Source organism: Erythranthe guttata, chromosome 13 (assembly GCF_056151865.1).
Source record: "Erythranthe guttata isolate IM_541 chromosome 13, IM_541, whole genome shotgun sequence".
NCBI classification, from domain to species: Eukaryota; Viridiplantae; Streptophyta; class Magnoliopsida; order Lamiales; family Phrymaceae; genus Erythranthe; species Erythranthe guttata.
In genome coordinates, this window is record NC_142545.1 from 3,056,762 (window position 1) to 3,078,762 (window position 22,001).

At 33.2% G+C, this 22,001-nt stretch overlaps 4 protein-coding genes across 4 annotated transcripts; 2 read left to right on the forward strand and 2 right to left on the reverse strand.

Annotated features, from left to right (window-relative positions):
- Positions 1–3,461: 3,461 nt before the first annotated feature.
- On the forward strand, positions 3,462–4,333 carry LOC148765669 (uncharacterized). Its single transcript, XM_088812288.1, has 2 exons — positions 3,462–3,759; positions 3,804–4,333. Exons 1-2 carry the CDS (start codon positions 3,462–3,464, stop codon positions 4,331–4,333), a joined length of 828 nt encoding a protein of 275 aa, XP_088668414.1.
- A 3,162-nt stretch (positions 4,334–7,495) lies between these two features.
- Positions 7,496–9,173, forward strand: LOC148765670 (homeobox-leucine zipper protein HDG2-like). The gene is made up of 4 exons (XM_088811956.1): positions 7,496–7,810; positions 7,958–8,075; positions 8,153–8,341; positions 8,881–9,173. The coding sequence occupies exons 1-4, from the start codon at positions 7,671–7,673 to the stop codon at positions 9,013–9,015; spliced, it is 582 nt and encodes a 193-aa protein (XP_088668082.1). The 5' UTR covers positions 7,496–7,670; the 3' UTR covers positions 9,016–9,173.
- A 1,036-nt stretch (positions 9,174–10,209) lies between these two features.
- Positions 10,210–14,530, reverse strand: LOC105968246 (wax ester synthase/diacylglycerol acyltransferase 4). Its single transcript, XM_012992876.2, has 5 exons — positions 14,235–14,530; positions 12,812–13,378; positions 11,061–11,414; positions 10,815–10,952; positions 10,210–10,521 (listed from the first exon to the last, which is right to left on the reverse strand). The coding sequence occupies exons 1-5, from the start codon at positions 14,499–14,501 to the stop codon at positions 10,369–10,371; spliced, it is 1,479 nt and encodes a 492-aa protein (XP_012848330.2). The 5' UTR covers positions 14,502–14,530; the 3' UTR covers positions 10,210–10,368.
- Positions 14,531–16,507: 1,977 nt separating this feature from the next.
- LOC105968247 (wax ester synthase/diacylglycerol acyltransferase 4) lies at positions 16,508–21,804 on the reverse strand. Its single transcript, XM_088811812.1, has 5 exons — positions 21,523–21,804; positions 20,127–20,681; positions 18,192–18,536; positions 17,410–17,547; positions 16,508–16,765 (listed from the first exon to the last, which is right to left on the reverse strand). The coding sequence occupies exons 1-5, from the start codon at positions 21,697–21,699 to the stop codon at positions 16,613–16,615; spliced, it is 1,368 nt and encodes a 455-aa protein (XP_088667938.1). The 5' UTR covers positions 21,700–21,804; the 3' UTR covers positions 16,508–16,612.
- Positions 21,805–22,001: the final 197 nt, after the last annotated feature.

Genomic DNA, 22,001 nt, shown 5'->3' on the forward strand with positions numbered 1-22,001 from the left:
ATCTATATGGTGTCCTTATATAGCGTGGATATATGATAGAAATATATATATATATGTATTCCTAAACACGGCCACGGGCGGGGTTTGACCCGGACCCGACCCGAAGACCGCCCGGCCCCTCCCTGTTGACCATTGACCCGGATCCGATGGGGGGACTCGAGGACCCGACCCGAGTACCCATCGGGTCCACCCGGAATTTAAGTGAAACAACAAAAAAAAAGCTAAGTTTGGGATTCAAACACGGGTAGGCTCGAGTGTTTTATTAGAGTACTAACAACTCGGGCAAAGTAACTTATTGTTATAATACTCTAACTATAAATAAATAAATATAAATAACACTGTAAAATAATTATAATAATTGCATAATTAATGTTTAATAAATTATTAATCTCATGTTCACTATTATTAATATTAAAAATCTTCACTAATAACAAATGCATATATATTTAATTCTGAAAAATGTAAAAAATTACTATATAATTTAATAGAAAGATTGAATTTTAATTTTTTTTTAATTTTGAAATTTAAAAAAAATTCTTAATTATTATTTCACTTATAAATACCCCTAATCCAATCTTCACAACTTTCATTTTATTTAGTTTATGTCTCAAGGTTTTAATCGTTTCATTTTTATCTAAAATTGTTTAGTGTTTAAATTCAATCTTTTGTTTTTTGAATTTAAAGTTAATCTCAAGTTTTTTCAAGTTTCATTTTAAGTTTTTTTTCTTTCTTTCTTGTAATTATTTGGGCAAAAAAAATATGAAAAACCGGTTTGGACCCGGATGGACCCGCCCCGGACCCGGACCCATCTACCCGCGGGTCGGTTTCGGGTCCCCTAAAAGTCGGACCCAGACCCAGACCCGACCTGTGGCCGTGTCTATGTATTCCTTAAGTAACCGTGATCGGAATTTGTTCTTGATGCTGCATGTGTGATCCGGACGGATTTGGGCCCAAAGGAAAGGCCTAAGCCCAATTAAAGGAAGCGCAGCGAAGGAGAAAAACCTCGTGGGCCCAAGTAGGGAAGCCCAATGCCATAATAGACTGCAAGGGGCAATTAACGTAGTATAAATCATACGAGATAGGCTGACGAAGTGATTCTACGTCTCACAGAAAAGACATTACGTCGACATTTCGTAAGTCGTGCAGAGGACAATTCTGGGAGGGAAAAAATGGGTGGCAGGCTTGAACTGACTGAAAGACAGTGAAAAGAACCAATAAGACCTAGCCACGTGGCATAATAGACAGGATGACGGTTTTATGCCTAGGAAATGTAAACAAACCCAATAAAGGCCCAAGAGGTAGTAGTATATATACTAGTTCATGTGTAGAGAAGGGATTGGTTTTTTAAGGAAGAATTCAATACTCTAGACCCTCCATATACATTATCTTATCTACATTATTTAGTATTCTTTCACATATACAAGGTATGAATATTTAAACACATGACAAGATTTAATAATCTATCAAATGAAATAAGGGAATAACCTATATTATTGTATGTGGCTAATTTAGTCCCATCAAATGGCACCGTCGGTGGGAACATTGAGTTATAGACGTGAGTTTTAACTATTTGTTGTAATATTCTGTTTGGTTACCCTGCTCTTTTCTCTTTCTATTATACAATATTCCAGGTACCAATGTCGACGGGGGAAGAAAGTTTAGACGTCCGCTTCGCAACAGCGGAAACATCGACACCTCGATCAGAAAACCCTACCACGCCGGTTACCCCGGTGGGGCGAAGGGCACCCCTAGTTGAGATACCTTCTACACCCCTCTCACTTTCCATAGAGGAGGTTCAGAGAATGGTGAACCAGGCCGTGCAGCAGGATCGAGCTAGCAGAAGGATAGCTAAAACCCGTTCACCTCGCAACATGGTTCCAAGAACTGCTATTCAGGGTGAAGGAGCACGTGCAGGCCCCTCTGTCAACCCACATATCCCGCCCTTGAGACAACACCGAGGTAACCCATTCTCAGCTGAAATCATGGCTTCCGATTTGCCAGCAGGGTTTCAAGCATTGGAACACCTCGCCTATGATGGGACTACAGACCCCTCGGATCATATAAGCCGATTTCAGACCACGTCTTACTTACACCGATTCTCAGATGGGATTATGTGCCGCGCAGCCCAGTTGTGGTTTGGACAGCTGGCGGAAGGGTCGGTGCGAGACTTCGATACATTCAGTCCCATGTTGTTAGACCACTTCGCTAGTTCTAAAAAGCAGAAGAAGTCGGCTCTCACCCTTTTTAGGGTTCGGCAGGAGGAGCAGGAGCCTTTGAGGAATTTTGTACGTCGATTCGCAAATGCTAGTCGAGAAGTGTTGGGCCTTTCTCAGGATGTACTCACCAATGCCCTCATGCAGGGGTTGAAATTCCTCGTAGGAAGAGAGATAGTCGAGGTAAGAGGGGACCAATAGGATGCAAGGCGTTGCTATGCAGACGGGGTGCGAGTAGCTAGCAGAAAGCGAGGGGAGATAGTGCATTCATTACGGGAGGTACAAAGGACGGTGGACACTGATAATAAGGAGCCTCGGGTGACTCCAATGGAAGAATTGTTAACGATAGAGCTGTTGCCGCAAACGCCGGGATATACCACTAGGATCGGTAGGGAGATGGGTAAGGAAGTATGTCGGGAACTAATAGAATTTTTACAGGAGAACCATGATATATTCTCATGGGGCCCGGAGGATTTGAAGGGCATCGACCCTAGGCTGGTTCAACATCGTCTAAAAATTCGACCCGACACTCGGCCGATAAAGCAGAAGAGACGACATTTAGGAGCAGAGAATGACGGGATAATAGCTGCTGAAGTAGAGGGACTTCTGCAAGCGGGAAACGTCAAAGAGAATCAATTTCCTAATTGGCTATCTAATGCCGTACTGGTGAAGAAAGCAGAGGGGAAGTAACGAATGTGCATAGATTTCAGAGATACCAGTAAAGCATGTCCCAAAGACCATTATCCTTTACCGAGAATTGATCAATTGGTAGACTCCACGGCGGGGTACGAGTTATTAAGCCTGATGGATGCCTCGCAAGGGTACCATCAGATCATGATTCATCCAGATGATCATAAGAATGTCAGTTTCGTTACAGCTGCGGGCACATATTGTTACGTCATCATGCTGTTTGGTTTGAAGATTGCCGGGACAACGTATCAACGGCTAGTGGATACCATGTTCCGTAGTCAGCTGGGGAGGAATATGGAGGTATATATCGACGACATGCTGGTCAAGAGTAAGGAGACGAGAACCCACATCGAAGACTTGAGAAAGACTTTTGCAAAGTTGCGGCAGTATGGAATGAAACTTAACGCGGCGAAGTGTTCTTTTAGAGTGCGAGCAGGGAAATTTTTGGGGTATATGGTGACCGAGAGAGGTATCGAGGTGAATCCTGAGAAGATGCAGGCTGTACTGGATATGAGATCCCCAAAGACGATCAAATAAGTTCAAATTTTAACTGGGAGAATGGCGGCACTAGGGAGATTTATCTCGGGATCAGCAACAAAAAACTTGCTCTTCTTTGAAGTGCTAAAAAAGAATAAATCTTTCGTGTGGACAGCGAAGTGTCAGCTCGCGTTTGATCAATTAAAAGCATACCTCGTTCAAGTCCCTCTTCTTGCGAAGCCGATGAAGCATGAATCTCTTCTTTTCTATGTCGTTGTCGGGCAGGGGGGGTTGTTAGCTCGGTATTGGTACGAGAAGAGCAGCATAAGCAATTCTCGGTTTATTTCGTCAGCAAAGTTTTACAGGGTGCAGAACAAAGGTATTCTGATATAGAGAAAATCGCTTATGCGGTAATGCTATCAGCTCGAAAATTAAAAGCTTATTTCCTATCACATACCATCATAGTAAGGACTAATCACCCCCTGAAGCAGATATTGAGCAATCCTGAGGTGTCGGGTAGAATGGTAAAATGGGCGGTAGAGTTGGGACAATATGATGTGGAGTTCCTGCCTCGTATTTCTATAAAAGGGCAGGTGTTGGCGGATTTCATACAAGAAACTACACCGGGGGATAGTGAAGAAGATAACGAGGTGTGGAGGGCTCACGTTGACGGTTCGTCCACTATTGGAGGTTGCGGGGTAGGAATTGTATTAACTAACGCAAAGGACGAAGTGTCCGAGTACGCTGTTAAGTTGGCATTTCGGGCATCCAATAATGAAGCGGAGTACGAGATAATCAAAGAATGGCTTAGGATAGCCCATACTAGCGGGGTGAGGTTCATCAAAGTGTTTTCTGACTCTCAATTGGTCGTTCGGCAAATCAATGGGGCGTTTGACGTCAAGGACGAGCGAATGGGCCGATATGTGGTTCAGGTATCCGAGCTCATGGCCTAGTTTAGTCATTGCGAGGTAACTCAGATCCCTCGGGAGGAGAATCGCAGGGCGGATTTCTTGGCAAGAATGGCTAATTCGGCGGCAGGGGTAGGAGAACGACATATATCATTAAGAGTGCAGCCAGAATGCGATGGCAGGGCAGAAGTATTAAGCGTAGACGTAAAGGGGGATTGGAGGCAGCCATTGCTGGCGTATATGCGAGGTGAAAAGATACCCAATAGAAGGGAGCAAGATAAAGTAGCTGCAGGTGCGCGCTACGTCATGGAAATTGGAGGGGAGTTGTATAAGAGATCATTTGTCTCGGACCCGTTGAAATGCCTCGGCGAAGAGCAAGTTGAGTATGCAATGAAGGAGATGCATGAAGAGTGTAGTGGCAATCACGCTGGCGCCAAGAGTTAAGCAAGGCGACTCTTGAAGCGGGATATTTCTGGCCGTCAATGAAGAAAGATTCGGGAAAGTTTGTGAAGCGTTGTTCCAAATGCCAAGACCATGCTCCGCTGATTCATATGCCGGCTGAGGAGCTCGGTATCATGACATCGCCTTGCCTTTTTTCTCAGTGGGGAATTGATATTTGTCGCGGCGAACTGGGGGGAGTAGAGAGGAAGTACAAGAATTTTTTTCTCTAAACATCAAGACTATACCTAGTTATGGATATCTCGTCAAACTAGGTATAGTCGGGGGAGTAGATGATCCGGACTGATTTGGGCCCAAAGGAAAGGCCCAAGCCCAATTAAAGGAAGCCCAGCTAAGGAGAAAAACCTCGTGGGCCCAAGTAGGGAAGCCCAATGCCATAATAGACTGCAAGGGGCAATTAATGAAGTATAAATCATACGAGATAGGCTGACGAAGTGATTCTACGTCTCACATAAGAGACATTACGTCGACATTTCAAAAGTCGTGCAGGGGACAATTCTGGGAGGGAAAGAATGGGTGGCAGGCTTGAACTGATTGAAAGACAGTGAAAAGAACCAATAAGAACTAGCCACGTGGCAGAGTAGACATGATGACGGTTTTGTGCCTAGGTAATGTAAACAAGCCCAATAAAAGCCAAGGATGTAGTAGTATATATACTAATTCATGTGTAGAGAAAAGCGATTGATTTTTAAGGAAGAATTCAATACTCTGGACCCTTCATATACATTATCTTATCTACATTATTTAGTATTCTTTCATGTATACAAGGTATGAATATTTAAACCTATGACAAGATTTAATAATCTATCAAATAAAATAAAGGAATAACCTATATTATTGTATGTGGCTAATTTAGTCCCATCAATGTATTAATCGATTTTCATAAAACATATTGTAGATTAGTTATGCATGTTAGGATTATAATTCACTGTGAATGTTGTTTATAATTAGTTGGGTATTCCAGGTTAGTAGATGGATTTATTACTTAAGTTAGTAGATTGATTCATTAGTTTGCATGATTAATGATTTTATTTGCGACATGTACACATAAGGGAAAAACGAGATCATAGGTTTTTCCCTATTTGATCAAATCATCCGTTGTCTGCTTTCTGCTATTTATTTGTTTTACATAGTCGTAGAATTAAAAAACCAAAAAAAAAAAAAAAACAATCAATTTTGCTGCTTGGATAAAGATAACTAGTGATAATTTTAGGTATTTGGAAGTATAAAATAATTTGCTCCTCGTGGGTACGATATCCCGACTCTCGAAATCTACTTTATTACTTGTTAACGATACATGCACTTGCGTACGTGAAAACTCACCAACAGGTACCACATACGTGTCTATATACAATGTTCATACGCTCGCCTAGACAGAGCACGTAGGTTGTTGTTCCCAAGTCAAACATTTAATTGTACATTTTAATACCTATAGTTTTTCGAATATTTTAATTTATTCATTTTTAATTATCTAATAAATGATGCTTAAATACATGTTTGAAAATAATATATAAGGATTTGTACCATTGGGAGCCCAAGAGGTTACCAAAATAAATGATTTACTCATACTGAGTAGAAAATCTTGATGTATGAGTGGCATTGTAGGTAGAAGTGACCATTTTTTAGACAATAAATAATCCGATGAACATTATATAGATATTTGTATACAATATGACCCGTGGACTTCTAATACAACAATATTTGATCAGTTTAGACTTCAAAAACTTAATATAAAGTTTTAAATTGAAATTATTTTAAAATTTACATGGTTAAAAAAACACAAGAAAAAATAATTCAAAATTATGTAACGTTCTAAATTTTGAAAATTTTATAACAATTTGAATTGTTTAAAATATTCTATTTTTTCAGAAGATAATATTATTTTCTTCAACTCCACCCATATAATTGTTTCCACAAAACATTCTCCTAATTATGCCACTTTAATAGTAATTACATTATAATATTTATTACATAAATTATATTTAAAAAAACATCATATAAAATGTGATAATATTAATATAATAAATACATTTTTTTGGTGAAAAATGAATTTTGGAATATTAGGAATCTAAAATTGTATTTGAAATTAGAAATTTCTGCAACTATTATACATACTTCTTAATTCGATACAAAAAAGTTAGAAACATTGAAATCAAATCATTTTAATTGAGTGAAAAAAATTATTGGAAACAAAAGAGATGGAATTTTGTCTCAATTTCCACGAATTGTCCATGCCATTTACCAAGAAGAAAAAAAATCAACACTCATTAGGAACTTGATACATATAGTCTATAATATTTGATACATGTACAGTCTATAATATTTGAATTTAACACAAAAATAGTTGTACAAAGCTCATACAAAAGTTTGTTTCCTTAAACAAGTTTATATTATAGTATTAAACTATATTATTTTAAATTTACGGATCTAATATTCGTAAATTATGAAAATATACAATGCGATAGACCACTATTATTGTATACCAATTTATTACACTAACCAATTACGTGTCACGAATTCATTTTGCTTTACAGAGGTATGTATATCGTGACTTATGTCGTTTTCTTCTTTTTATTTGGCAAGTGCATCATTAGCATGACCATCATATGGTAATTTTAAATTTCAAGTTGGCTCCACAAAATGCTTAGTTATGTAAGTTAAATTCAAACGTTAATAAATTATATAATCACTATTCTCTTATATATTTTTTGTCCTATAAAATCATGTCCATAATCTCTACTTCCTCTCGACCGTTGCGCATTCATTCTTTCCGACTTGGCAAGATAATTTTATCATTTAATTGCACCATCTCGACTGACAAAGTTATCAATAAATTCTCCTTCATTGTTAGCATTCCTCCATATTTACATTTTTCCATAAAAAAATATATTCTTCTTTTGCTCCTCTTAGGTAAAATTCCGGCATGAATTCTAACATGTCTCAGAGTGACGATACACAAAATGAAGAGAACGTAAGTTCTATTTGCGAAAATAGCGAAACTCGACAACAGAATAGAAAGCGCCATCAGCGCCACACTCTCCATCAAATTCAACAGCTTGAGGAGTAAATAATTTCTTAGAAAGTGGAATTTATTCATATAAATATAAATTATTGATATCAAAACATTGATGTACTTTGTTCTCTATTTTTCGTATATGTATAAATTTCCTTTATTTTTGCACTAATATTAAATTAAATTTTTATTTATAGGTATTTTTGGGGCAATCCAAACCCTACCAAAAAGCAAAGAAATGAGCTCGGTGAGGAATTAGGGATGGAGCCATTACAAATTAAATTTTGGTTCCAAAACAAGAGGTTTCAAATGAAGGTAATCAGTACATGATTTTGTATTAAAAGATTTATAAAAAAAAATTATAAATCTTTATTTTATTCTTTGATTTGCAGGTGAAACACGAGCACCGAGAAAATACTTTTCTCCGAGTTGAAAATGAGAAGCTCCAAGAAGAGAACTCGAGACTTAGAGAATCTCTCATCAATGCGTGTTCTATTGGTTGTGGTCGCATGTTCGCCCCAAGACATATGTCCTCCACTGAACGTCAGCTAAGAATGGAGAATGAGCGTTTAACAGAACAGGTAATACACTAAAAGAATTTATATATATATATCTATATATAATTTAAAACAAAAAAGTTAGCGACGAACCTAGAATTCTTTTAAAGGTTAGATTTCGCTTTCTTCTCCCATTAAAAATTTCTTTGTTCTAGAATATATTTATTAGAGAGTGAAGATCTAATAATTTATAACATAAATTTGTTGGATGTGTACACTAAATAGTTCCATCTTCATTTTCTTTTAGACATATATTTATGAATGCTTTCAACCCTATATGCATTTTGTTTTATGGACTGAAGTTACCACATAAAATATTTATTTTAATATGGATGAAAAAAATTGAGCATAAAACAAGTATTTTCTAGATAAACTTTAAATGGAATAAAAATTAAAATTAGGTGGATTTGGACTGGATGAAATAAGTGCTATTTTTTCTCACTCTCCCCTTTTTTTTATTTTTTTGACATTATGTAAAAAAACGTGACCCATGATTATAGTAAACTTTTCTTTTTATTTTTATTTTTATTTTTATTTTTCTTATTAGTTATGTTTGTATACAGTTTTGTCGCGTAGCTGCAGTAGCAGCAAATTGTATTGGCAAGAAGTATTCATCTTCATCTCCATCTTCTTCTGGAGCGGCTGCCATGTTTAGAGGGACAAAGGGCAAGGGCAAAGGCAAACAAGTCATGTTTTGATGCTCAAGATTTTCAAATTAATCATGAATCGTTTTTTATTATATTTTCTTGGCGGAACTTTAATTAAACGACGCCGAAGTGATCATCTTTCCTATTGGATTCATATTCAAATTACTTTGTTATTTCAGATATAAATTTATATAAATTGCTTTAATTTACCTTTTTTTTTTTGGCCAAAAGACTTTATTATTCCATTAGTGAAGAAAAGTTTGGAGTCTCGTTAAAACCTTGTGGGCATACACAAGGAAAAAGAGTACCACTACAATGGTAATAAAAAGCCAGAGATAACCTATCGCAGCTATTTCCAAAAAACTCCAAAAACGGGCTAAAATAGTAAAGTCCTAAGAACAAAAGAATATAAGCAGCAGTTCAGAAATATCTTCCATAATTGCAAAAAAAAACCCCATGAAATGGTCTGTTTGTAATTATCATTCCATTCGTGAGGAACTTCTTTAAGTTGAGATTGCGGCCACATCCCCATAAATTGATTAAAATGCAAATCCCCTTTCTTAGGCAGCCTCTCCTTTATGAAATCGAGATTCATTTGCGAAAATTTGCTATTCCCGGAGATGAATTCTTGATGATCTTTATGGGTGTTTGTCCAATTAGCTAGCCGATCCGCCACCATATTCTTTTGACGATAAGCATGCTGGAACTTGTGCGACGGAGACACCTAGCATGCATAATCTATGAACGTAAATCAATTCCCAAGCTACGATTTTGTAACAGATAGCATTGACAACCAAAAGCGAATCAGTTTCCACCGTAATCGTCCCTAAACCCATATCATTGCAAAGACGAATGCCTTGGGCAACTGCAAGAAATTCAGCAACATTATTAGACCCAATTCCAAAAAATGACGAAAAGCCAGCTATAATAATCCCTCCCGAATCACGAATAATGCCGCCGCCCGAACAAATACCAGCTATAATATTCCCTCCTAAATTACGAATAATGCTTTAATTTACCTATTTGTTATTGTGGACAATTTGTTTATTTTTTTATTCTATAATTGAAGGGTTGATACAATTCATTTTTAGTGGTGCTATTTCTACTTATAAATTATCTCAATTGACTATCAAATTTATATAAAATATAACAAATATTGTTGTTCAAATTTTTAATCCACAATCCTTCCTTCTTTCGCTTAATCCTCCTTTGTTTTAAGTTTTTTTCTTTTTTCCGCAATAAATATTTATTATGAGATATTTGAACTTCCATATCAAATGACGTACATATTATGTAATTTGTGTTAATGCAACAGAGCATTTCATCCAATTATGTAATAAAAAACAAGAGCTGCACTCAAATATTAAACCATGAATTAAACAAATTACATAGTATTTATTTATTTTAAATAGAAGTAAAGGGAACTGCTGCTCTGAAAATCATATCAAATGCATTTCGAACACACTGTCTGAACTTGGGTGCATCAATTAAATCATTTTCTGTTCCCAAAGCAACTCTCAACTGTCCCATGTAACTCACCATTGTTACTGTTAAGCTCTGCAAAAATTGATGAATAAAAATAATAATTACATATATAGTGAAATTATAAAATTAGATTTAAAATATTTTAGTCCCATTAGACAAAATCATTTAAGTGACCGTCTTTATATTCACAGTTAAACATCTAAAGTGGCAGATAATATGAAACATTTGTATTTTTTTAAAAAGACAGTTATTATAAAATATGAGTATTTAGTTGGTACTGGAAAGCAATAAACATTACCTTTAAAAAGCAAAATAATATAATATTTCCAAAATTAATATTATTTTCTAAATTAAAAAAAATATACCTGAGGAACACCAACAACCATGAAATACATGCCTTTGATTGGTTGATTTGATAAAGCCATTTTTTCCACTGGTCCTATTATATTTGAAATTGTCATGCTTGTGTTCTTCAATGTTCTATGTATGTATTTAGCTGTCACCTGGTGTACATATACATACACAATTTATTATTAAAACAAAAAAAATGTATATATATATATATATATATATATAATTTATATTAATTAAATTATTTATTTAAAAATTACCTCAGGGCCTCTAAATTTCCTCAATGTGTCGAGCAATTTTCCAGTTAAAATTAATGCTGCAGAATTTCTTTTCCTCTTAATTAGTTTATGAGCCTTGAGAACAAAACTGAGAGGATCAATTGGGTCTGAAAAATCTAATTTAGGGACCGAAACGTGAATAAATGCAAATTGGTTTCCCCATGGTGACTCGGCATCCGGTTCGACCATTTCCGAGATTGATTTGTAGCCGTTGATATTTCTTGTGTTGAGAAGAACCAATGCGGTTGACTTTGCATTTGACTGGTCATGTTTCGTTGACTTTATGTACAGTCTGATCCCCAAGAACAATGCTCCACATATCACATCATTTATCGTCTGTTGATAAATACACAATGAAATTATATTATTAAAACTATTTTCCTATGAATCCAAAAAATAAATTATTGGGTGGTTTAATAGTTATTTTTAATACTAGTTTACCACATTCCTTTTAAGATGTAATAGCTAAAATATTTTACTACTCATATAAAAAGGTTTATTGCATTTCGCACCCCAGTATTTATTGTAATTGTCAAGCAAATTTTCGTGCCATAAATATTGGCAAAGTTCCCCTTACGATTTTATTTTATTAGCAAACTGTCCTAAAAAGTAAAAACGCACTATTTAGGAAATTGTGTGCATTATAGGATTTTTTTCACTTATACTTAAAAAATACGGCAAATATTTTAGCAATTCGATATAACAGATGAGAACGAAACACAACGAATATTACTCCCTCCTTCCCACAATATTTGTCACTTTTGTTAGTTGCACACATATTAAGAAACTTAATAAATATGCATAGATAGTAGCAAAATGTATAGTAAATCACTAAAATGCCCATGCCATTAATTGATTTTTAAATAATTATATTTCAATTAATTGAGAGTGAGAAAGGGCAAAATTGAAAAAATTGCAATTAATTGTTCATTGGAATAGTAAAATGACAAATAATTTGAAATATGAAAAAATGGCAAAAGTGACAAATATTAAGGGAAGGAGGGAGTATAAAAGTACTGTCAAATAATTCATACATATCCTCACCACACAAATATATATGTGTGTGAATAAAATAAAAAATGTACACATCACATTTTCTAACATTTACTCCTCCCCAAAAAAATATTAAAATAATAATAATAATTAAAAAAAATACATATTCTAACATTTACTGCATGTGTAGCGTATTAAGCTTCGGAAATCTGAATGTTTTTATTTACTACTATCAGTTGTCATTTAAATTTCAATCATGTATTGAATGCATTTAGTTTTTCCTAATTTTGATTTTAAATTATTTAATTTATTCCTCCTAAATAATGGTATTAACTCCCTGAGTTCCATAATAACCTGACACAATGTTAGAATTCTAGCTCTTTCAGAGTGATATCTCTCTGTAGACTCGCGGCCCCCCGAAAGGGGTCCTTCTTCCATAATAACTCTCGTTTAAAGGGTTTCACAAATAGGGTTTCACAAATATGAAGAACGTTACTAAATATGGTTGAATTTTAAAAAGACTACATAGAAAGATTCTAAAGTATCATTTACTGTTAGTGATAAGACAGAGATAATGTTTATAATAGAGTTGAATTAATAATGTTATAAGAGAAAAAATGCATTTGATGCATTATTAAAATTCTAATGATAATAGCAAAAAATGGAATAATGCATGGAAATATAATATAAAATAAATTAAACACAAAACAAAATGAAATGAAATATATATACATACATACCACATGAAGACTGGCCTTGACTTTCTTGATCTGGTCAACCGAAAAGACCATGGTGGTGATTGTAATAGGCCGGAATTCGACTCCGTCATCGCCCGATCGTATCGGAGTCTTATCATCTTCAAGAACAATGGTCTTCAAAACACTCCACCCGAAATCGTACACACTATCAAAAGCCCTTGATAAAATATTGTTTCCGCAAATATTAACTTTACGAGTTTTCGATTTTTTGTTATTCAATAAGGGGAAAGTCAATGGGAGTTGAGGATTATCTGCCCTTTGCAAGCAAGAAAGAAGAGCTCCCATTAGTGAGTAGCCATCTCCAAGTGAATGGTGAAGCTTGAAAACAAGCATCTGAGCTGCATTTCTTGTTGGGTAATTTATTATGTGAAATTCCCATAATGCCCTGCTCTCCGGGAATTGTTCTAGGGATATTTTGGACAAATATTCAGACAGGCAATCCTCGTAGAATTCGGGTGATTTCCCACGTGGGAAATTTGGGGTTTTGATATGTTCTTGGATATCCACTTCCACCTTCTTCCAGTGCTTTTTTCCATTTTTGTCCTTCACCTGTGATTAACTAATTAGTTAATTAATTTTTTAACCCACTATTTCCTATAATTAATCACATTTGTAAACAAACATTTATATATACCAGTACGTAATAACTGCTACAGTACGATCCATGTGATACATATATAACAGGAGTAAACTGCAAAAACTACCCCTGTGTAATCTCGAAATAGCAAAAACCCCCCTGTGATAAATAAACTAGCAAAAACCTCACATGTGAAATTATTTAAATAGCAAAAACCCCCCTATGGAACTATTTGAGGGTTGACTTGATATAAAAAGACACAAATACCCCTGGAGTCTTGCAATTAATAAATTCTTATATTTTATAAATATTTTAATTATTCTATTTAAAAAATAATCAATTTAGTTGTTTACTATTTTTTTTAATTTCTAAACAAATAAATTAAAAAGAATAAATATACATATAATATGTATATATATAAATACATTTTGAGGGACAATTTTGTCATTTAAAGTCTCAAAAATCAGCTAGGGGGGATTCTGCCTTTGACTAAATTTCACAGGGGGATTTTTGCTAGTTTATTTATCACAGGGGGGTTTTTGCTATTTCGAGATAACACAGGGGTAGTATTTGCAGTTTACTCTATATAACAGGGTTGTAAAAAAGACATACAACATGTGAACATAACATGCTTGTCCAAAAAAATAAAAAAAAAAAATTATATATATATATATATATATATATATATATATATATATATATATATATATATATATATATATATATATATATATATATATATATATATATATATATATATGTGTGTGTGTGTGTGTGTGTGTGTGTGTGTAATTAACACACAGTAATGAAGAAAATGGTAGCAATTACCATGAGAGATGAGAAACGAGGGTTGATTGGAAGAAAGACATTTTGGAGCAACGTGTCGAACCGGGATCGGTCGATTGGGAATTCTAATTCAAAAACAGCAATTACAGATACTGAAATAGCAGAGCTGGTGAAGTATTGTCCAGTTGGACTAACTGGTTCTAAAATTTCATTTTCCATTGCATATGTATATACAATATAATGCAAATGGCTTATTTGTGTGTGTGTGTGTGTGTGTGTGTGTGTGTGTTCTTGATGAATGAGAGACATCTATATATATATATATATATATATATATATATATATATATATATATATATAGTGTGTTAAGTTTATTTAGATTAATATTGGTGCTGTAGAAAGAGTTTGTTGAGATTCATTAAATAGATACAGCTAATTGTATTCACGTAAGAGGGCAGATAAAATTAATTACTCCTACTCATCGGGTAAAAAGAAAAGCTGAAAACACATGGATTGGAGAAATATAATTATTTTATTTAGTAGGTACAGACTTTTCAATTAAAGTTTGGGCCGTTTTTAAATTAATTGTTTTTTTCTAATTTCATATCATTATGATTATTATTAAAAGTAAAATCTTCAAGATAATTAAAATATATCATTATGGAGGTGAGAGGATCTGCCGGGGATGTTCTTAAATTTCGATGTTATTAAAATAAATTTCGATGCATCTATTAACTCGGCTGAGAGTCGTTGCGGCTTAAGGGGGGTTAGTCCGATCTTTCGGACGGATGTTGTGTGGGTTGGTTTTCATTATGTTGCAACCAATATCTAGATTCTACTAATTTGGCAGAGACTGTGGCGGCTGTAAAGACTTTGGAATTTGCTAAGAATCGTCGATTCACAAAAGTTTTCATAGAGAGCATCTAGAGTATCCTTGTTAAAGCTGTGGAAGATGATGTGAGATCTTTTTCGAGCTATGGTAACATCATTGTTGATATTAGATACCTCGCGACCAGCTTTGAAGCTTTCAAGATTGGTCATATGCTGCGAGGAGGTTACCGATCTGCTCATGAAAATAGCAAAGTTGTTCTTTATTTCAGCTCAGTTCTCTTCCAAGCTTCATTAGAGATGTTGTAATTTCTGAAATAATTGCCATATAGGGGCTCTGGGGAAATAATGTTTTTTGGGGTTCTTATATTAGTTTTTGTAATAAACTTTACTCCCTATAAATTTTTCATTTTCACACTTTCACTCATAAAAATTCAAAAAAGGGATAACCCCCTTCAAAATAATAATTTTAAGGCCAATGTGTAATAAAAATAACATTTAAAGGGGCAACGTGCAACAAAAATACTCAATTATGGTGAACAATCCATTAGAATTTTGCTATCGGGGCAGTATGCAACAAAAATAACATTTTGAAGGGGGACATTCATTGTTTTGAATTTGGAGGGGCTAAAGTGCAAAAATAAGAAATTTATAGGGATGATGTGCAATTTGCCCTAAAGATAGTAAGAAACATTGCTCAAAGGAAATAGGAAATAAGTAAAAGTACAAAATGCACTTTGTCCCCTATAAATTTATTTTTTCGTACTACCCCCCTAAAAAAATGGATATCCCCCCTTCAAAATATTATATTGATTGCACTTTGCCCCATAACTATAAGCCAAATATTGGAGGGTATTGTGCAACAAAAATAACATTTTAAAGGAGAAATGTGCAAAAAAACTAAGAAGTAATGTTAACTAAGGGGCAGTGTGCAATAAAAATAACATTTAAAGGGGCCACCTGCAACAAAAATCCTCAATTCCGATGAATAATCCATCGAAACTTTGCTTTCGGCGCAATGTGCAACAAGTATATATTATGAAGGGGGACATTCACTTTTAAAATTTTTGAGGGGGTAAAGTGCGAAAATTAGAAATTTACAGGGTGTGATATGCAATTTGCCCTAAGTAAAAACTATGGCGGAAAGTCGTCACGCCTCCCCCTTGTTCGTACGCCGTCGTCTCTTTCTAGTACAATTTTTTCGTGCTTAGTGATATGATAGAGGTGGCTTGATGTTGAAGAAACCTAATTTGAGTTGATTAGTAATTTTTTTTCCCCCAGCAATTACGTCGTCCGATCGCGGTCCCATGAAAATAACAAATTCTCGGACCGCGGTCCCACGACGGCTGAGGGGTTAATTTTCATCTTCTTCAAATTTCTCAATAATTATATATACATTTATATAACTCTGTTTTGTAAAATAATTACTAGGCTAGTTTAAGCAAAAATGGAAAAAAAAAAACAAAAAAAAAAAAAAAAAAAGCGAGTACACTCAAATATTGATCCATGAAATAAACAAATTACAAATGCAGATTATAATAATAAAAAAATGAAAATTAAATTGCATTTCTTCAATAGTATTTTATTTTATTTTAAGCAGAAGGAAAAGGAAATGCTGCTTTGTAAATCATATCAAATGCATTTTGAACACACTGTCTGAATTTGGGTGCTTCAATTAACCCATTTTCTGTTCCCAAAGCCACTCTCATTTGTCCCATGTAACTCACCATTGTTATTGTTAGATTCTGCACAAAGAAAATAAAAAATAAAAATTATATATATATAGAGTAAATAACGGGTTGTTAATGGGGAGTTAGATGTTAAATTTGGTTATTGTGGGCGAATTTCAAACATAGGTCTGGTTAAATAATTATTCACTAAGCGCACCTACACATGAGTGTGTGAGCAATTATGTGTAGATCTGCGATTGAAATGTATCCAATATAAATAACCATGTATAGCAACATCTAATTATCCCTTGTTAATTCAAAAAACATGCGATTTAAATAAGTAATAAATGTATATGTAGTATTTAATTTATAACTCATAAACTTAACTGCATTTTTTTCATATGAAAAGGATAAATAAGTGAAATTTGTAAGATGGCAGCTTTATTACACTTTGCATCCTTGAATTGAAATGTAGCATTTTGACACTTTGTACTATCGGAAAAATTTAAATAGCAGTTTGCACCCTCAAAACACAGTAAATCGTTCATAATTCACCCCATATTGATTTTTTTTAACTTAATGCGTTTGATTTCTTTTATAACAAAATAAAACATTTTTTTTTTCAGATTTTTTATTTTATTATAAAATAAAAATCAAATATTTTGGAAAAAAGTTAAAATAAAATTTGGTATATATTTTTTTGGAAGTTAGGGTAGTACCTGAGGAACTCCAACAACCATGAAATACATGCCTTTGATTGGTTGATTTGACAAAGCCATTTTTTCAAGAGGCCCCATTATATTTGATATTGTCATGCTCGTGTTCTTCAGTGTTCTATGTATGTATTTAGCTGTTACCTGACACAAAATAAATTAAAATTATAAGAAATAAATAAATAAATAAATTATTAGTTAATTCTAACTCTTGAGTATATAAGTCCTAAAAATACATTTTAGCGCATATAATATTAGTTGGAGGACCCAGTTTGATCATACATAGAGATCGGATGGATCAGATTCGAATTAACACTTGTCGAAGTAAAAACTAATTTCAATTCCGCTAAAAAAACAAAATCGGAAAAAAATGGGTTTTCGGACACTGGAAGGAAAATGCCTTGTTCCAAAATTGAAATATTCCAATTTTTCAGTCAACTAAAATATAAAATGCACAATACCATTGATTTCTTTTTTTTGATAGAATCAATACCATTGATTTCACTAGTGTAGTTCTCGTAAAAAATATGGGATATTTTTTTTTTTTTTGAAAATTAAGAACTGGAGCAAGAATCAGAATCTCATATTGTTCCCAAATCGAAAGATTTCAGATCGAAATCGCGAAAATCAAACGGGATTATAGAACACTAATTTATTCATTTACATCTCGTAGTTATTTTTCTAAAATCAAGTTCGTACACATGAACACAAGGAGATTCGACGCAAATTTTTAATCTTAATTAAACAAATTAAGTTATAAAATAAAAAAATAAAAAAAGAAAACATACCTCGGGGCCTCTCAGTTTCATCAATGTTTCGAGCAATTTTCCAGTTAAAACCACAGCTGCAGAATTTCGTTTCCTCGTAATCTCTTTCTGAGCATCGAGAACAAAGCTGAGAGGATCAATTTGATCTGAAAAAACTAATTTAGGGACTGAAACGTGAAGAAAAGCAAATTGATTTCCCCATGGTGACTCGGCGTCCGGTTCGACCATTTCCGAGATTGATTTGTAGCCGTTGATGTTTCTTGTGTTGAGTAGAACCAATGCCGTTGACGACTGGTCAACTTTCGTTGACTTCGCGTACAGTCCGATCCCCAAGAACAATACTCCACATATCACATCGTTTATGCTCTGAATTCATTTTAAGTAAAAAAAAAATATTGTTATAATATTAAGGAGATTGTGAATTAAGTTTGAAATGATTGTTTATTTCTACTTGCAAGTATCCTATATATAAATTGATATTAATTAGCTCTAATTTAAAAATTGTAGTGTTTTCAAACATACTTTAGTTTTATTTGTGACACTCAAAAAAATATTATAAGCCAAAACCTCATAAGAAAAATACCTCATATGTTCCATAATAACTATCAGTTTTTTAAAGTATTTTGTTATATATTATCTGTCACGTTAGATTTCCAATACTACATTAATTATTTAATTTCCAGTTTATACTCCTATTAACTTTTTCTAATACTCTTTTCTAATTCATTTCTCTTTCTTATTAATTATAAGATAAGGTCAATTTAGTCTGTTTTTCATAAAATCGTGACATCTTTAATAAAATTCTTAATCCGTACGCAAAGCTAAAAACGACACTATTAAAAGGGAATGGAGGGAGTATAATAATAAAAAATTTAAAATAAAATAAATAATAATAATAATAATAATAATAATAATAATAATAATAATAATTATTATTATTATTATTATTATTATTATTATTATTATTATTATTATTATTATTATTATTATTATTATTATTATTATTATTATTATTATTATTATTATTATTATTATTATTATTATTATTATTATTATTATTATTATTATTATTATTATTATTATTATTATTATTATTATTATTATTATTATTATTATTATTATTATTATTTCTGCTTTGAAACCAGGTGTTAGTTAGGAGTCCCTAAAATAATACCTACTTGTGAAGAAATTTAATTCAAAGTAGCCAAAAGTATGAACCACCCTATTAATGAAAATAAACTCTTCATGTACCCACCCTGCATTAATGTTCTGCATACTCAAACCGTAAACACACACACACACACACACACACACATATATATATATATATATATATATATATATATATATATATATATATATATATATATATATATATATATATATATATATATATATAATTACTGCAAATAATTACTTTCTCCATGTCAAAAAAAGAGTCGTTGTTAGTTGTTAGGTAAGTAATAAGAAAATTAATAAATATGTGTGGATATTAGGGAAAAAGAACTTAAAGAATGACTAAAGTACTCATGATATTAATTTTATTTCCATTAATTTTCTCTAAACTAATTAATAGTTATTGGCAAAAATGAGAACATGGTACGTAATTGATATATTATTTCAATTCTAAAGTGAAAGAAAATATGGAACGAGAACACCACAATGAAAAGTTGCATTAGTGACACGGGACAAATGCAACAGTTGTCACTAAATGCATATCTTAAGTGATAACATTCTTTTTTTTTATTACTAATAGCTCTTTTTTGTTTTAAACACTTAATCATTATTATCATTATAGAGCATTAGTAACACCATATTAATTAGTAACAATATTCTTTTTGTTTATTCATTTTTATTTTTATTTTTTGCAATGGAAACATATCCTAAAGCCACAGTTAATTTGGATAAAAAACAGATAAACACAAAACGAAACGAAACGAAATGAAACATACATACCACGTGAAGACTAGCCTTGACTTTTTTGATTTGGTCAAGCGAGAAGTTCAAGGTGGTGACCGTGATTGGCCGGAACTCGACTCCGTCATCGCCCGATCGTATCGGAGTCTTATCATCTTCAAGAACAATGCTCTTCAAAACACTCCACCCAAAATCATACACACTATCAAAAAGTCTTGATAAAATATTACTTTTACTATCATTAGTTTGTATTTTCTGATTCAATAAAGGGAAAGTCAATGGGAGTTGAGGATTATCTGCCCTTTGCAAACAAGAGAGAAGAGCTCCCATTAATGAGTAGCCATCTCCAAGTGAGTGGTGAAGCTTGAAAACAAGATTGCCAGCTGTACTCTTTGTGGGGTATTTTATTATGTGAATTTCCCATAATGGCCTGCTCTCTTGGAATTGTTCTAGGGATATTTTTGACAAATATTCAGACAGGCATTCCTCGTAGAATTCGGGTGTTTTCCCACGTGGGAAATTTGGGGTTTTGACATGTTCTTTGACATTCACTTCAACCTTTTTCCAGTGTTTTTTTCCGTTTTTGTCCTTCACCTGTGAATGAATGAATGAATTAATTATTTATTTTTTCCCACTATTTTATACAATCAAGAGTAAATTATGAAAGCCCCGAAACTTAGGCTAAATAACGAAAAACACCCACACCTATTTGTAATTACCAAAAATCCCCTGATGTTTGTCTTCGTCTTACACCAACTCCTTACCGTGCCGACTTTTCACGGATTTTCTTTAATTCCAGGGAATAGACTTTACACAATTTCAGATATTTTCTTTTATTTCTCACCTATATAACATAAGGTATAATAGAGTGTACACATTTTCTATTAAAAAACTCGATCAACAGTTAATCAGAGGTGGACTTTGTTTTTTACAGATAGGTGGGGGTGTATCTAGCATAAGTTCAAGGGGGTTTTTCGTAATTTACCCTAAAATTAGTCACACTTGAAAATAAATAACAATCAAACAAATTTAAAAGAGAGTTATTGCAATTATTACCTATGTGTTATATCGAATTGAAAAAAAAAAAAAAAAAAAAAAAAAAAAAAAAAAACCACCTCATATTATTTTATTGTTAAAAAACTCCTATGATTGAATTTTTTTTTAGCAACTAGTACCCTTGTTTAGGGGTTGTGTGCTAAATATATTTGGATCATAGGGGTATTTTTGCAAATAAAATAACATGAGCATTTTTTTTAGAAACTCGACATGCCTCAGGGGAGCCGAGTGCAATAAACCCGAAAAGAAAGCGAAAAGAAAAAAAAAAAAACAATGTTGTCAAAAAATGAACAAAAAAAATAAATTAGGAAAAAAACACACACAGACACACAGTTAATTATAATAATATAATATAGTTAAAGAAATGTATTATACCAACCATGAGAGATGAGAAACGAGGGTTGATTGGGAGAAATACATTCTCAAGCAACGTGGCGGTCTGTGAATCGTCGATCGGGAATTCGAATTCAAGAACTGCAATTACAGATACTGAAATAACAGAGCTCGTGAAGTATTGGCCAGTTGGACTAACTGGTTCTGCTATTTCTTCTTCCATTACACTTATATATATATTATATGTATATATATAGATGAAGAATTTCTAACTGATGATTTCTATGTGTGTGTCTGTGTGTGTATATATATATATATATAACTATATATGTTGTCAGTGAATTGTGAGTTAAGCATATAAATAGGGTGCTTATCTCCATTGCTTTAAAACGAGTGGGTGAAATATATTTAATGCACACAGTTTCGGTGCCATTGATGCAAACCGGGACAATAAATAATAACTCCGGTTAAACGTGTTTGGGAGAAAATAAACACAGTTAAACATCTATAAATTAATCTAGTTCA